Source organism: Balaenoptera physalus (genome assembly GCF_965194825.1).
Source record: "Balaenoptera physalus genome assembly, chromosome: 7".
NCBI lineage: Eukaryota > Metazoa > Chordata > Mammalia > Artiodactyla > Balaenopteridae > Balaenoptera > Balaenoptera physalus.
The window spans coordinates 45,130,460-45,145,149 of NC_138886.1; the positions used below are offsets into that span (position 1 = coordinate 45,130,460).

The 14,690-nt window shown below is 39.2% G+C and overlaps 1 protein-coding gene across 4 annotated transcripts in view; it reads left to right on the forward strand.

Annotated features, from left to right (window-relative positions):
• TRPM6 (transient receptor potential cation channel subfamily M member 6) overlaps window positions 1-14,690 on the forward strand; it is a 209,006-nt gene that overhangs the window by 157,800 nt on the left and 36,516 nt on the right. For all 4 annotated transcript variants that reach the window (XM_082470799.1, XM_082470801.1, XM_082470798.1 and 1 more), the window contains 3 exons: window positions 2,879-3,072; window positions 5,924-6,056; window positions 13,541-14,673. In XM_082470799.1, coding sequence (XP_082326925.1) covers window positions 2,879-3,072; window positions 5,924-6,056; window positions 13,541-14,673 — 1,460 coding nt within the window. The remainder of the gene's footprint in view (window positions 1-2,878; window positions 3,073-5,923; window positions 6,057-13,540; window positions 14,674-14,690) is intronic.

The following is a 14,690-nucleotide window of genomic DNA, read 5'->3' on the forward strand; positions in this document are numbered from 1 at the left end:
TCCATAACCTTACGGAAAAACCCGAATGAACTTTTTGGCCAACCCAATAGATTTCTGAACTTTCAAATGTCCAAATTCTTGATCTCCCCTCTTTCCCAACATACACTTATTCTGCTTGTATTCTTTCCCAAATCTATAAGGAAGACCACATGTTTCTGTCAAAGCTTCGTCTTTCCCATTGTTCAGACCAAAAACCTTGGCATTCTTAATGCGTCTCATATTTCTAGTTCTAGACTGTCAGGAATACCTGTTGACTCCATCTTCAAATAGATCATCAGTCCAACTGCCTCTCACCACCCCACTGCTACTACCACAAAGCCTCCTAATTTATTTCTCTGCTTCTGTCTTTGGCCCCTATATTCTGTTCTCAACACAGTAGCCCTAATGACACTTAAATTTTTTAAATTACTTAATTAATTAATCAATCTATTCCCTAATGACCTTTAAAACATATGTCAGATGATGTCACTCATCTGCTCCAAACCATTCAAGGTTCCCCATTTCCTTCTGGGTAAAAGTCAAAGTTTCTACAATGACCTAGCTTCCCTGCTACTTCTCCAGGCACCCATCACACTACTGTTCCCCGAATCCATGCCTCTCCAGCCACACTGGCCCCTCACAGTTTTTCAAACAACACAGGGGTGTTTGCAGTTGCTGTTCCCTCTGCCTGGAATGCTCTTCCCGCAGATATCAGTGTGGTCCATTCCCTCACCTCCTTCAAGCCTTTGCTCAAATGTCCCCTCTTTAATTAGCCCTAACCTAAGGATATTATTTAAAAGTGCAGCCCCCTTTCCTTTGACCATCTCCTTGGCATGCCTGGTCCCCCTTACTCTTCTTCCTTTATACTACCCACTTATATATACAAATATATTTTATAATTTATCTCTATATTGTGTTTTTTCCCCCGTTTATCTCTTATACTGGAATATAAGCTCCACAAGAACAAGTTTGTTTTTTTGTTTTTTGGGGTTTTTTTTTTTGGCCTTTTTTGCCCATGAATTTATCCCAGGCACTGAAAAGAGTGCCTGGCACATATTTGTTTAATGGATGAAAGAAATCAAGTGAAGTGATGGGAAGAAACTAGTATTTTCTGAATGCCTCTTTTATGCCAGGCACTGTACTAGGTATTTTATTCATTAATTATCTCACTGAAGAGAGATAGATAAGAAAAGGGAAATCAATGCATAGAAGTTAAGTAAAGAAGGTAGAGGAGATAAAGGCTGAAGGCAAGCAAAATAAATCAGAACACACAAAAAAGGACTGTTGTTGTGTATATATGGGGAAAACATACTTTTTTGCTTGTTGCAAGATTATATGATAGCTATCATCTCCCTTTAGCCTCACCATTTTATGCACTTGTAACATTTGCTGGTGTTTAATTACTGTGGCTATTTTTTTGACATTTCAAATAAGATTAAGAGTGGGTATGAGATTTTTGTTTCTCAAAAATGACAGGTGTCAAAAGGGAGGCTGACAAATCCTCCCACAGGCCAATCTTCTCACTGAGATGAATACACTGAGGACCACACAAGCTGAGCAACCCCAGATCAGACTACTTGTCCAAAGGCCCCTTTCCAGATTCTGTAATTACAAAGAACCTGAAATACACTGTGAAGATCGCCACCTGCTGGTGGGCAGGCTGTGATCACACTTGGAGTGGGAGTAACGTGTAATTTTGGTGGCCCTCAAACTTGATTGTGCAGGAGAATTACCCGAAGGACTCACTGAGACACAGATCGCTAATTGGGTCGTTCCGGGATAGGGCCCAAGAATTTGCGTTCCTGACCTGTTCTCAGGTGATGCAGTGCTGCTGGCTCAGTGACTGCACTTTGAGAAGTACTGTTAAACTCAGTCAGTCGTCAGTGTTTCCTTCATCTATTTTATGAACTCTGAAACTTCCCTCCTCCTCGTATCCTAAGCCGGCTTTCCCCAGGATAGTTTGGGTTCCTTCTCTTTATCATTACTGCAGTTTAGGGTTACCTGCATTTTTATTTGCCAAATGTGGCTGCCCTTCTCAAGTACTTCTCTGCCATCTTTCTCTAAAGAAAATAAATTACATATTAGCCTAAGCAAAATATTATGATGGATATTCCATTGTGTCTTTCCCACCCACATCATGTTATAGACTTAAATAGTTAAGGGTGATATGTTGTTTGAGAATTTGTACCACTCACCACAACTTCTATTACAAGTTCTATAATATCAACATATTTACTGCACTATCTGCATATTATAATTGATATAATTAAAGGGAGAAAAATCCCAAGGTGGCCTACCAATAAGGAGTCACTTTCATTGTAAGGTTAATGTAAATAATTGATCTAGCTGCTGAATCGAAGCTCTGCTTATTGACTTATTTTAGGATGAATTGATTTTTCTTCCATCTCTTCTTCTTCATTAATATTCTTTCATTTGAATGTTTTAACTAGGATTATTCTAGCACGTCTCACATTTGACATTAGGAGAATCTCTTCATAAGGTTGATGATATAGAGGGACATTAAAGCTGTTTACCATGAATGATGAATTATGGACTGAAAAGATCTTCTTATGTGAGAAGAGATGGTGAATCAAGAATAATGTTACTTCCAGAGGACAGTTTCTGTTCATTGCATTTAAAATGTTGGCATTTTCTTCTCTCTGATTGTAATTTCTACCTTTTGCTTATTCTGATTAGCATATTTTATTGTAGAAGGTGATTAATGTATGTTGTTTGGTTGAAGAAGAATCGTAAATGCAATGGATATTATTTTTATTGACTAACTACCATCCATGTCAGGCGAACCAATCATAAAAGTTGGAAAATAAAGCAATAATCTAACTGTTATGTTTCAGGATTCCATATTAAAACACTGTCCCTCTCTTACTACAACTTACAGTAACGTTTACATAGATCTGAAATCCATTTCAAATAACCTGTGGAAATACAATCGCTATCGCTACATCATGACCTACCACGAGAAGCCTTGGCTGCCCCCGCCTTTTATCCTGCTGAGTCACATTGGTCTCCTCCTTCGCCGTCTTTGCCATCACCAAGCTCCAAATGACCAAGAAGAGGGTGATGTTGGATTAAGTAAGTTTTCATTGGTGGGGCAGGAGGAAGAGCGTGCAAGAGTGGAGATCCAAGGTGAAGACACCTGGAACGTTGTCGATTAAATTCAGGGCACAGGATGGAAGGCTCTGGGAGTTAACTGACAAAAGAGTATCAGCTGAGCACCTGGGTCTAAGTAAATACATGGATCTCATTACGTGGTTGTAGTACCTTTCGCTAAAAGTAGCTGATACTTTGAAAGAAAGGAATAGGTAGGAACAGAATCTCTGCTTGAATGTGTAAAGGCTTTTTGTCACCTGGAAAACCCCGTGTTTTTACTCTGCTTAGCTGGGAAGACGTCAGAATAACTCCTAGAGAGTAGTCAGAGTGACCCATACTTATTTCCCTGTTGTTGAAGATGGAATCCAAATCGAAAGGATACAGAAGGTCTTGTGGACTAAGGGAAATAGATAAACCAGACTTTGCTTAATTTATTCACCAGAATCATGGCTCTCTGGTTCTCTAATCTACTGAATATGGAGGTGATTCTTTATAGATGTTTCATATTTTCAAGAACTTCAACTCAGGATGCAGAAATGTGGATTCTCTCTCTCTTTTTTTTTTTTTTTTTGGCAAAGCTTAACTCGACATATTTTGAGATTTTCCTAGTTCATTTTGCTTATCCATATATTGCCTGCATGATATGACTGTCATACTAATTGTCATAAGAGAACATTCCTTCTTGTGGTTCAGAGATCTTTTGTAGTTCCTCTAGGCCCACTGGTACTAGGCCCATTTCTAGATAATTCCTAGATATAGAGGAAATGGATAGCATAAATTCACAATCCTTTATCTCAATCCCTAAATTCAAAATACATTTGAAAATGGAAAGTCTTTTTCTTCATAAGTTGGAGAAAGACTCATTTGGACAGAAGAGGCTAACGGGACTAATGTAAGCCATTTATACTCTTTATCCCTCGTAATATGGATATTCATTGATTTTTGCTGCAGAAATGATGTGTTTGATTTCAGGGTATTGCCCTAGCTACAACTAGGGATTTTACTTCATTTATGGCATATGCACTATATTACCTTTCCAAAACTAGAAAACTTCTTAATTCTGAAATGGACTGGTTCCAGGAGTTTCAGATAAGGGATTGTGGACTATTTATACATTTCGGTGGGCCCTTAGGAGGACAGATGTTATCACAAGGTTGACAGGGTGACATGCTTTTGCTCCTGCTGTAGTTGGCTCCGTGAAGTATTTTTCTTCTCTTGAGTCACTTGGTGATTTATTTTTCTGTTCCATTTCTTTCCCCTAAGAGATTCAGCCTTTATATGGAAGTCAAAGCACAACTGAAGTTAATTTAAAGGCTTATAATTATATTATAATTTCCCGGCTTCTAATGGAGTGCCATCCCAGAACAACTGTAATCTAACAGGAGAGTGTGAACCACTTGAGAGATCCTGGGATTAACTAGGATTTGGCCCAGTTTTCTAGCACGATAACAAACAACGCTTTCCTGGGCTTACCTTGATCTGAGTTTATAGGATGATTCGGTTATAAAACTCGAGGAAATATTCTGATGGACAGAGGTACATTCACCCTGAACTCTGGGAAATTCTTGAATTTGTGTGAGATTGCCTTTGATTCTCTGTATTGAGGATCAAGACGTTTGCACATGGGGCAGCAGTGCCACCTGGTGGACAGTCACAAGAACGTGCCACATACTGCAAGCTGCACCTGTCACTGGAACTGCTCTGTGGGGTGTTTGCTCTTAGGAATCCACAGAAGGCTCAAATCATACAATTCTAAAGTTCCTTACTCATACAAGATTCTTTAGTGCAAACACACATTTAGAGTTGAGTGGGGATGGGGATTTTTTTGGTGTCTGAAAGATGCTTCCAAGCCTTAAAAATCAGAAAACATTGTACCTTTGAGTTGTGAACACCTTTTATGGCTGAGTATTTTCTTTTAGTTATCTTTTAAAATGAATATTTTTGTCTCTCATTTTATTGGAAAATTACAGAACATTTGCATTTCTAATAAATTCTGGAGAACTTTAATGGTTCTTTTTTTTTTCCTAATTTAGGTGAAATGATTGAAGGAAAAGAATATTCCAATTTTACCCTTTTTGCAACATCATTTTTATATTTAACAAGTATTAGAAACTTGCTCAAAAGATAATGCATTTTTCTGCTAGGTCAGAGTAAGAGTCAAGGTGGTAGACCAAATGTGATTGCTGAAGTTTGATGTAGAATTGCATTAGTTTCATAACATCATGAAATGATGTGTCTTTTAATGAATTAATTGTAATTGTCAAGGGAGAAGTATAGCCTTGAAGGGCCATTGACTGGTCATAATGTCTCTTTCTTCAATAGAAGAACTTAATATATACAAACTCAGTGTATATATAAACTCAGTGCAACAAGGTAAAACTTTCTTATACTTACTGGATTAATTTCAACAGACTTTGACTTCTTCTAACCTTGATTTTAACCTGTAGGTTACTTATTGTCATCTTGACAGATAAACCAGTTGGTGGGGGAACTTCCATATGCATATAAATGTGGTGAATTTTTATGTGTAAAAGTGTTCTAATTTAAGAAAATATTGAAGATAAAGTATCTGTTCCACGAGTCACCTTCAAATTCCCACATCTGTTTATAGGACAAAAAGGAAAGACCCAGCCTGGTGTTTCCAGTTATTTCTACATAGTGCTTCCCAATTAATATTAGGAATACAGTGTGACAAGGCAGCAAACTATTATCATGCAAGCTATGGTTTTATCCATTTTTAACACCAATGGAAGAAAAGTCACTCAGACGCTGTACCAGCTTCCTATGGAGGATGAATAATGATTCTTTTTATGCACTATACTTATTTCCATAGAACTCTACCTGAGTAAGGAGGATCTGAAAAAACTTCACAGTTTTGAAGAACAGTGTGTGGAAAAATACTTCCATGAGAAGATGGAAGGTCTGAATTGTAGTTGTGAGGAACGAATCCGAGTGACGTCAGAAAGGTACAAGTTATATATGTATTTTCACCCTGTAAACTGCTACCTAAACCTGATTCTACTAGAATGTCTGAAAAAAGTAGAAAGGTCTACTTTTAAAACCCAGAGGTTTTGATTTTCTAAAATTTTCTCTAGTATCGTATAATATTCATGCAATCAGTGCACATTTATTGAGCATCTACTATGTTCCAGGCAGTCTTCTAAGTTAGTGGAGATAAATGGTGAATAAGAGAGCAGGGGCCCTTCCTTCATAGCATTCACATTCTAGTGCGTGCATGTGGAGGGGTGGGGGTGGAGTGAAGGACAAAAAAGATATATGTAATTTAATGTCAGACAGTAAAAGAGCAATGAAGGGGAAAAAAAGTAGTATAAGGGAATAGAGATGGATTGTGGTGAAGGGTCTGCTGGAGTTGGGGGTTGGGTTGGACCGTTTTGGGAGCCTGGTGCAGGAAGGTCGCTCTGAGGCAGCTGAGGAGGAGAGACTTGAGGGAGGTGGGCTGGAGCAGCAAACGTGGATGCAGGTGAGTCCAGGAGCAGCAGGGTGCTGGTTGCACTGGGAATCATGGAGTCATAGTCTCGGGGCGCCTGACTAGCACTTGTGCAGTGGAGTTGAGGGCAGATTCACTGAAGCGTGTGGAGGGTGAATAGAAGTAGAGACAGTGATTAGAGGCAGATTTTCTAAGAAGTTTTACTCTGAAGGGAGGTAAAGAGGGGTGTGGGGACATGGTGCGGTTCTTTGGTTTTGTTTCATGTGGAGATAATAAAAGTAATATATTTGTTCCTGGAAAAGATCTACCAGCAAGGGAGAAACTGCAGGAGCCGGAGGGAGGAGGTGATTTGCTGAGTGAAGTCCTCAGGAAGGGCAGTCAACGGTGGGGGCCAGGAGAGAATACGGAGAGTGCTCCAGAGGATGCAACCAGGCTGCGGGGACGCAGATCTCACGGCAGTCATCAGCTGAGGGTGTCTGTGGGTGTGTGTGATCTGGGGGGGCCATTCAGAGGTTTGAGGAAAGAGGAGGCGTGTTGGAGAAAGTGGACAAACGTAGAAGCCCGTAGGTCAGAGCTGCTGTACATGTGCCACTAATCACGGGTACACAGCACTGGATCAAAATATGGACTGCATGTGACTGTATGCATTTTAAAAATTTAGAAATAATTGACATATAACATTATATTAGTTTCAAGTATACAACATAATGATTCGATATTTGTATATTGTGAAATGATCACTACAGTGAGTCTCGTTAACGTCCATCACCATACAATTTTTTTTCTTGTGATGAAGTGTTCAAGGTCTACTGTCTTAGCAGCGTTCAAATGTACAATACAGTATTATTAACTAAGTCCCCGTGATTATATGCATTTTTTAAAATGCAGCATTGCTTTCTTAATTGGAAGCAAATTGGCAGAAGTTAAATGTGTTCTCTTACTTTTGAATACACACGGACCTGACTATAAAATGTTATACCTAATTATGCATATATATTTTCTGATGTCCAAATAGATAGATAGTGAATCTTTAAATATGGCTTTATTTAAAATTGAATCACATTAAGAACTTTCTAAATGGTCACCTTGGGCATATGACTTATTTCTGAACTTTTAAAATTAATACCATATTTATGTAAATACGTTTTAGGTAGCTGATTGAATTTCAGATCAAATTTTAATATTGAGGAAAAAATTGAGTATCAAGTAACAATTTGTGAACCCACAACATTCTGTTTTACTTAAATAATATCTTTAGGCCAAAACTCTGTGAGCTTCCTTCTTTCTCTTTCCCCTTTCCACACATTCAGCCTCCTTTGCAGCTATGCTCATTGATTCCTGCGGGTCAGCTTGGTTCTGCTTTGTATGAAACATTACCCAGATAGGAGTTTACAGAGCCGGCATGAAGTCCTGCTTCTAGCTATGCGTACTTGGGCAAGTTTACTCTGGGCCTTGTTTTCTTCTCTGTAAAATGGACACAAAAATAGACCTACCTTTTAGAGTTGTTGTGAGGATTCCATGGGATAATATAGATGAACTGTGTGGCAGTGTGCTAATGGATAGTAAGGGAGCAGTGAAAGTTATCTATTATTATGTAAAATCAGGCTCCAATTTTGTGAGTATAATTTCTTCTAAAATACAGATTCCCTTCCAAACCTTAAGAAAAGGGATGTAAATAGATAAGATGGGTCAAGATAGGCACCTCTGCTCCCCAATATTATGCACTGGAACAAGGTCACGGAGAGCCCTTCACTTTACACTATAAACTAAGGAAAAATTTTAGGTGGTCAAACAGATTTACCTTCTAGGTTGTTACCATATGGATTTGAGGAGTCAGAATTGGAAATAGGGAGACCACGCGAGAGATTGATACAGCAGACAGATGACGCCCAAGGACTAGCCAAATTGGTGGTAGCATTGAAAGAAGGGATCCTAGTCCATTAGGTCTGCTGTAACAAAATACCATAGACTGAGTGGCTTATAAGCAGCAGAAAGTTGCTGCTCACAGTTCTGGAGGCTGGAAGACTGAGATCAGGGTGCGAGGATGGTCAGGTGAAGGCCCTCTTTGGGATACAAACTTCTCATTGTGTCCTTACCTGGTGGAAGGGGCTAAGGAGCTCTGTTGGGGTCTCTTTTATAAAAAGTAGAGCACTGATCCCATTCGTGAGGGCTCCACTGTTATGACCTAATCACCTCCCAAAGGCCCCACCTACTAATACCATCACTGTTGAGGGTTAGGATTTCAATTTTGGGTGAATTTTGGGTGGGGACACAAACATTTAGGCCATAGCAAAGAGGATAAAGGCATATTTAGAGAGGACAATTCAAGAGGTGAGTTAAGGATTGACTGTGGCAATAAGGGAGAGGTTGAAGTCCAGGATGACTCATATCTGTAGCAGGGTAATTAGGTGAAAGGTGGCACTAAAGGATAAAGAGTACAAAATGCATGGCAGGGAGGGTGTGGAGGGAAAGCAATGAGGTTTGATTTTGTTGAGCCCGAGATTCTGGTGGTGCGGTTATCCAGAGATGTCTGGAAGGCTTTACATATGTGAATCTGAAGCCCTAGGGCAAAATTTGAACTGGACAAGGAAATTTGGGAGTCATCTGCCTATTTTAGGAAAATGAAATTATGACAGAGGAAGCGCTTATGCTCAGGAAGCAAGTGGAGTGAGGCGACTCAGCGGGTTGAGGGTCTCACCCTGCGAGGTGTCAACACCTGTATAATGGACCGAGGAAAAGGAACTCATGGAGAAGACTGAAAATAATTGATCAGAAGAGTATAAGGAAAACCAGAAGAAGGTAGTATCATGAGTCAAGTGAATACAGAGTAAAAACTTGAGAACCAGACATTAAAAAAAAGTAATTCAATAATAATAATTAATAATAATAATAGTAAACTGAACACCAGTAATCGACGTATGCTATCACATTTATCTTGAATTTTTTTCTTGGGATTTGAGTAGAGAAGGGTTAGATGGTAGATGGTTATGTAGCTTCTGAAAAATATTCTAGATGCTTTCAAGGGCTCTAGCATTTGATTATGAAGCCCTAATTTAACTTCAAAACACAGTCGATCAATTTTCCTTCTTGATAGAGCTGTCTCACCAGCCCTCTTTTTACCTGGTTGTCCTTGTCCTTGTTGAGGTCATTCTGGGGAGCTTGTAAATGAAGTATGGGAGAGAGGGAAAAATATTTTCCAGTGGAACTGAGCAGCAGTTTGAAGAGGGAGCGAAAGGAAGTTAGGAAGATATTTGCATGTTTGCCTACCTCTGAAGAAGAGATCACCTATATCTTTATAGAGTTAAGTGAATTGTGAAAGTGGAAGGAGAACATATTAAGGCTGTTTCATATCTTACTTTCTCTATTTGGAACGCCAGCTACTTTTTGTCCCTAGTTACGTAAGCCAGTGTTTTTCCTCTCTCTGTTCTATGGAGTAAGATGTTAACTAGGTATTTTCCCATATTAAACATGTTTGGGTATGTCATATTTGGGAAATACTACATTTAAAAAAAGTTTAAACACTTTATCATAACGGGCATTGTGACTCAGTAGAGTTATAGTTTGAGCCGGTCCTATAATCATTTTGCCATGAAACCTTACTGAGAAACCTTTGTGAACAACTCCCAGCATGAAAAATGTGAGTGCAATTCATTTACCCCTTCACGGGACTCTAGGACCCCAGTAGAACTTTGCCTGGATCCCTGCTGAGTTGCTGAGAGATGCTGGAGTGCAGTGGTTAATGCCATTGAATATGGAGCCGCACTCTCTGGCTTTGAAGCCTCACCCTGTCATTGACCGTGTGACTGGCCATGTGACCTCTTTTCATGAAGGGATAGTAGTAATGCCTACCTTGTAGGGTGGTCATGTGGATTAAATAAAATAATGTAAAATGCCTGGCACATAATGAGCACTCAGTGAATATTATGATTATCATGATGATTATAATCATACTTGTTATAATTTCATTTTACAATATCTGGTCCAGAGACCCACAATGAAATAATAACCATACTGGTTTTCCCACCACCCTCAAACCTTGCACAGAGGAAACTAAAATTACGAGAATTTCTTTTACATATCAGAATGACTAAAAGACTAGATTAAAATAATGTAGATGGTGGCTGAGGAATATAATTAAAATATATTTCATAGGACATTGAGCTTTAGAAAAGAAGTGCCTATGAAAGCAAGAGAACCTGATTTGAGAGGGACCCGGTTATTTGTCTAAGTCTCTGTTGTAGCAATGTTACCTGTTGCTGTGAATAGTTGCTGGTGTCTATTGTATCCCTTCCATGTGACTGCTGCTAATGGAACTTAATAAGTCTCCATTACTGCTGTTTGGACTGTACAGTTTTTGAATTAGTTGAAACAGTGCACTAGATGAAGAGGCTCTAATTAAGCATATTTGGAAGGGAATATACATATATTTTGTGCTCTTTTCTTCATCATCCTTGCCAATTCTAGTTTTATAGGTTCCAGAAGGTCAAGAAGCCTTTACTAAGGCTCTACTGAGTTATAGAAGTTGAAGCAAGAAAGAGAGGGTTCCACCCACATAGGTGATAATCAAAATTATACCATCCTCTTTATTCTTTAACTCCTATCTACAAAGCTTCCAGGAAGAAGTGGAAGATTTCTCAATCCACGTGACTTGAGATATATTCTAGAGAGGGGATGACTAACACTATTTTGGGAAGTGCTTGCTACAGCTGAGTGCTAAGCTCTTCATGGTATAATTACTGCTTTTCCCAGCCCTCAAATAAGACTGGGGGCAATTTGTTATTTCTGCATACGGTCATGTCAGCCATGAAACTGTTGGTTTCCTCCCTCGCAATTTTTCCCTTTATTCCTGTTTATCAAAGATTTTCATTATGGGGAAATTGGAAAGTATACTCCTTCCTCCAAATAAAAGAATGAAACAGGGAGAAAAGAAAGAAAAAAAATGTCATAAGCTAGAGTCCACTGTGAAAAATTTGGTCTTTTTCCATTTAGTCTTCCATATATTTTTAGTTAAAATTATACAGGTTTGCATGTTGTCCCCCTACCCACCTTACACATCAAAAACATTTCTCCAAATAATTAAATATTCCTTGTAAACATATTTTAATTTTTATTGTTTCTTGACTTACAAAGTTTTTATACCAAATTTAAAAGTATATAATGCAGAACACAACAGACATCCACATCCCCACCCCTGCCATCAGAAATAGACAAAGAAAATGACTATTAACAATGTAAGTATGATTTTTAATGGCTGCGTAATATTCTATCTCATCTGTCTGCCTTAGCATAGTAAAATTCCTGCCTCTTTATTTGTCTTGGCTATTTGAACGTTCCAAGGTTGCATCCCTGCCAACCTTGAGTCACTAAATCTCTTTTTTAAAATTTGCTAGGTTAAAAAAATGTTACAGTGTAGACGAACTCATTGTTGTCTTATTTTTATTGATAATTTCTCTGTTTACCTAATGAGATTGGATATTTTACCACATTTCATTATCTTTTGTGAATTATCTATTCATGTCCTTTGGGGTCTTTATTTTTTTTCCTCAACAATTTGTAAAAACTTTTGACTACTTAAGGGATACAAACACCTCACTGTATTTGTTAGAATAATTTCCTGTTTATTTTTTGTTTTAAAATTTTGTGTTTTATTTTCATGTGTATGAGTTTCATTTTATGTAACCACAATATATGTATTTTGTAATTTATTTTATTGATTGTTAAGCTTAGATAACTGTATTAATTTCCTAGGGCTGCCATAATAAAGTACCAAAAACTGGGTGTCTTACAACAACAGAAATTTGTTATCTCACAGTTCTGGAGGCTAGAAGTCCGAAATTACGATGTTGGCAGGTCCATGTTTTCTCTGATGGCTCTAGGGAAGAAATCTTTCCTCGCTTCTTCTAGCTTCTGGTGTTTGCTGACACTCCTTGGTGTTCCTTGGCTTGTAGATGCATCACTCCAGTCATAAGGTGGTCGTCTCCCTGTGTATCTTCACACTGTCTTCCCTCTATGTCCAAATTTCCCTTTTTTATAAGGATATGAGTTGTATAGGCTTATGGCACACCTTAATGACCTTATTTTAACTTGATTACCTCTGTAAAGACCCTACTTTCAAATAAAGTCACATTCTAGGAGTGCTGGGGGTTAGGACTTCAACATACCTTTTGGGGCAGTGGGGAGGACACAAAACAAAACCTATCCCCATACAGAGGTATTTACAAAGATATATATAGATATATTTTCTTTGTTCTTTCTAATTCTCTAAATGAAATCAATTGTTACATTTAATTTGACTCTACTTGCAATTTACTTTTGTACTTGCATAGCCGAAGGTACCTTGTGTTGCTTTTACATGAATCAATGGCTAGACATCATAATTTTGGGTTAAAGTATTCAAAGTCATTTAAAAATTTGCCTCGGGCTTTCTCTGAATGTAGGTCTCTTAAAATGGGTTTTGTTTGAAAGTTGGGATGCCTGGTTGTACTGTAGACTTGGAATATTATTCTAAAAGATCTGTAATTTTTTTTTTTCTAACTATGTATTTGATTATTGATTCTGTTCCTATCATTCTAGTTTCTTCCTCAGGATTTCCTTTCTCTACCAAAATAGCACAGTGCTTGACAATAAGAGATATTATAATGTTTGCCTTGTAAATTAACGAATGTATTAATGAATACAAATGGGCTGATTGATGAGATGATTGAAGGGATAACTAGCAGGAAGCTGGAAATGTGGCTCTGAAATATTGGAGAGAAATAAGGGGTAGAAATACAATTTGTAATTTTCCTTACTAAGGTGATAGTGGGAATTACAGGAGTGGGTGAGATCACCTGGGATGAGAGTATGTGTTGGCTAGAGAAGAAGGCAGGAGACAGACCTAACTTTGGGAAGCGGCTTAGGCTGAGGAACCACCTAAGGATGGAAGCAGGACAGGAAGAGAGTAAGGCAAGTTCCCACTGGCTTACTGTGTTTATTGGTTTTCTCCCTCCCTTTTTCCCTTAGGGTTACAGAAATGTGCTTCCAACTGAAAGAAATGAATGAAAAGGTGTCTTTCATAAGGGACTCCTTATTGTCTTTGGACAGCCAGGTGGGACACCTGCAGGACCTCTCTGCCCTGACAGTGGATACCTTAAAAGTCCTTTCTGCTGTTGACACCTTACAAGAGGATGAGGCCCTCCTGGCCAACAGAAAGCATTCTACTTGCAGAAAACTTCCCCACAGCTGGAGCAATGTCATCTGTGCTGAGGTTCTAGGCAGCCTGGAGATCTCTGGGAAGAAGAAATACCAGTGTTATAGCATGCCCCCTTCTTTGCTGCGGAGCCTGGCCAGAGGCTGGCATCCCCCACGAGTGCAGACAGGGCCCTTTCTTGAGATTACAGACAGAAAGTTTTCAAATGTAAGAGATGACCAGGAAGAGCAAGAAACAGAAAATAGTATAGTTGCCTCTGGGGTGTCCCTGAACAGGCAAGCACACCCAAAGTATGGCCAGTTTCTCCTGGTCCCTTCTCATCTAGAGCAAGTTCCTTATTCTGCAGAAACCAACTTGCCTCTGTCCAGACCATCTTTGGAAGCAGGCACAGATGTGCTGGCAACTGAACATGTCACCCAGAGTGAGGTCCCTGTTCATCTGACGTGGCAGACCCCGGTTGTCTCAACCCAGGGCTCAGTGGTGGAAACCAAGGAGCAGTATGAGTCACTTGCTCAGTTACCGGCCAGACAAGACAAGGGGGAGCAAGTGCTACCCACATTGATTTGCACACCTGCACCCATTAAAGTGACCTCCCTCCCTTCCCAAGTCAAGAGCATGCAAACTGGAGGTGGATATGTGAACTGGGCATTTTCAGAAGGCGATGAAACTGGTGTGTTTAGCACCGAGAAACCGTGGCAAACCTGCTTGGCCTCCACTTGTAACTGTGACTCCAAACAGAGTGAACAATGTCAGAGGCAGATCCGGGACAGATCCCTATCTGGTAACTCAACAAGATTGGCCCAGAGGGATTGCTCAGAGGTGGGACCATGGCTTCAGCAAAACACATCCCTTCGGATCAGTCCCCTTCGTAGAGACAGGCCCTTCATTAGGAGTCAGAGTTTGAGATCGCACAAAGAGGAGAAATTGAAGATCTGTAAGATTAAAAGTAAGAAGTAAACATTT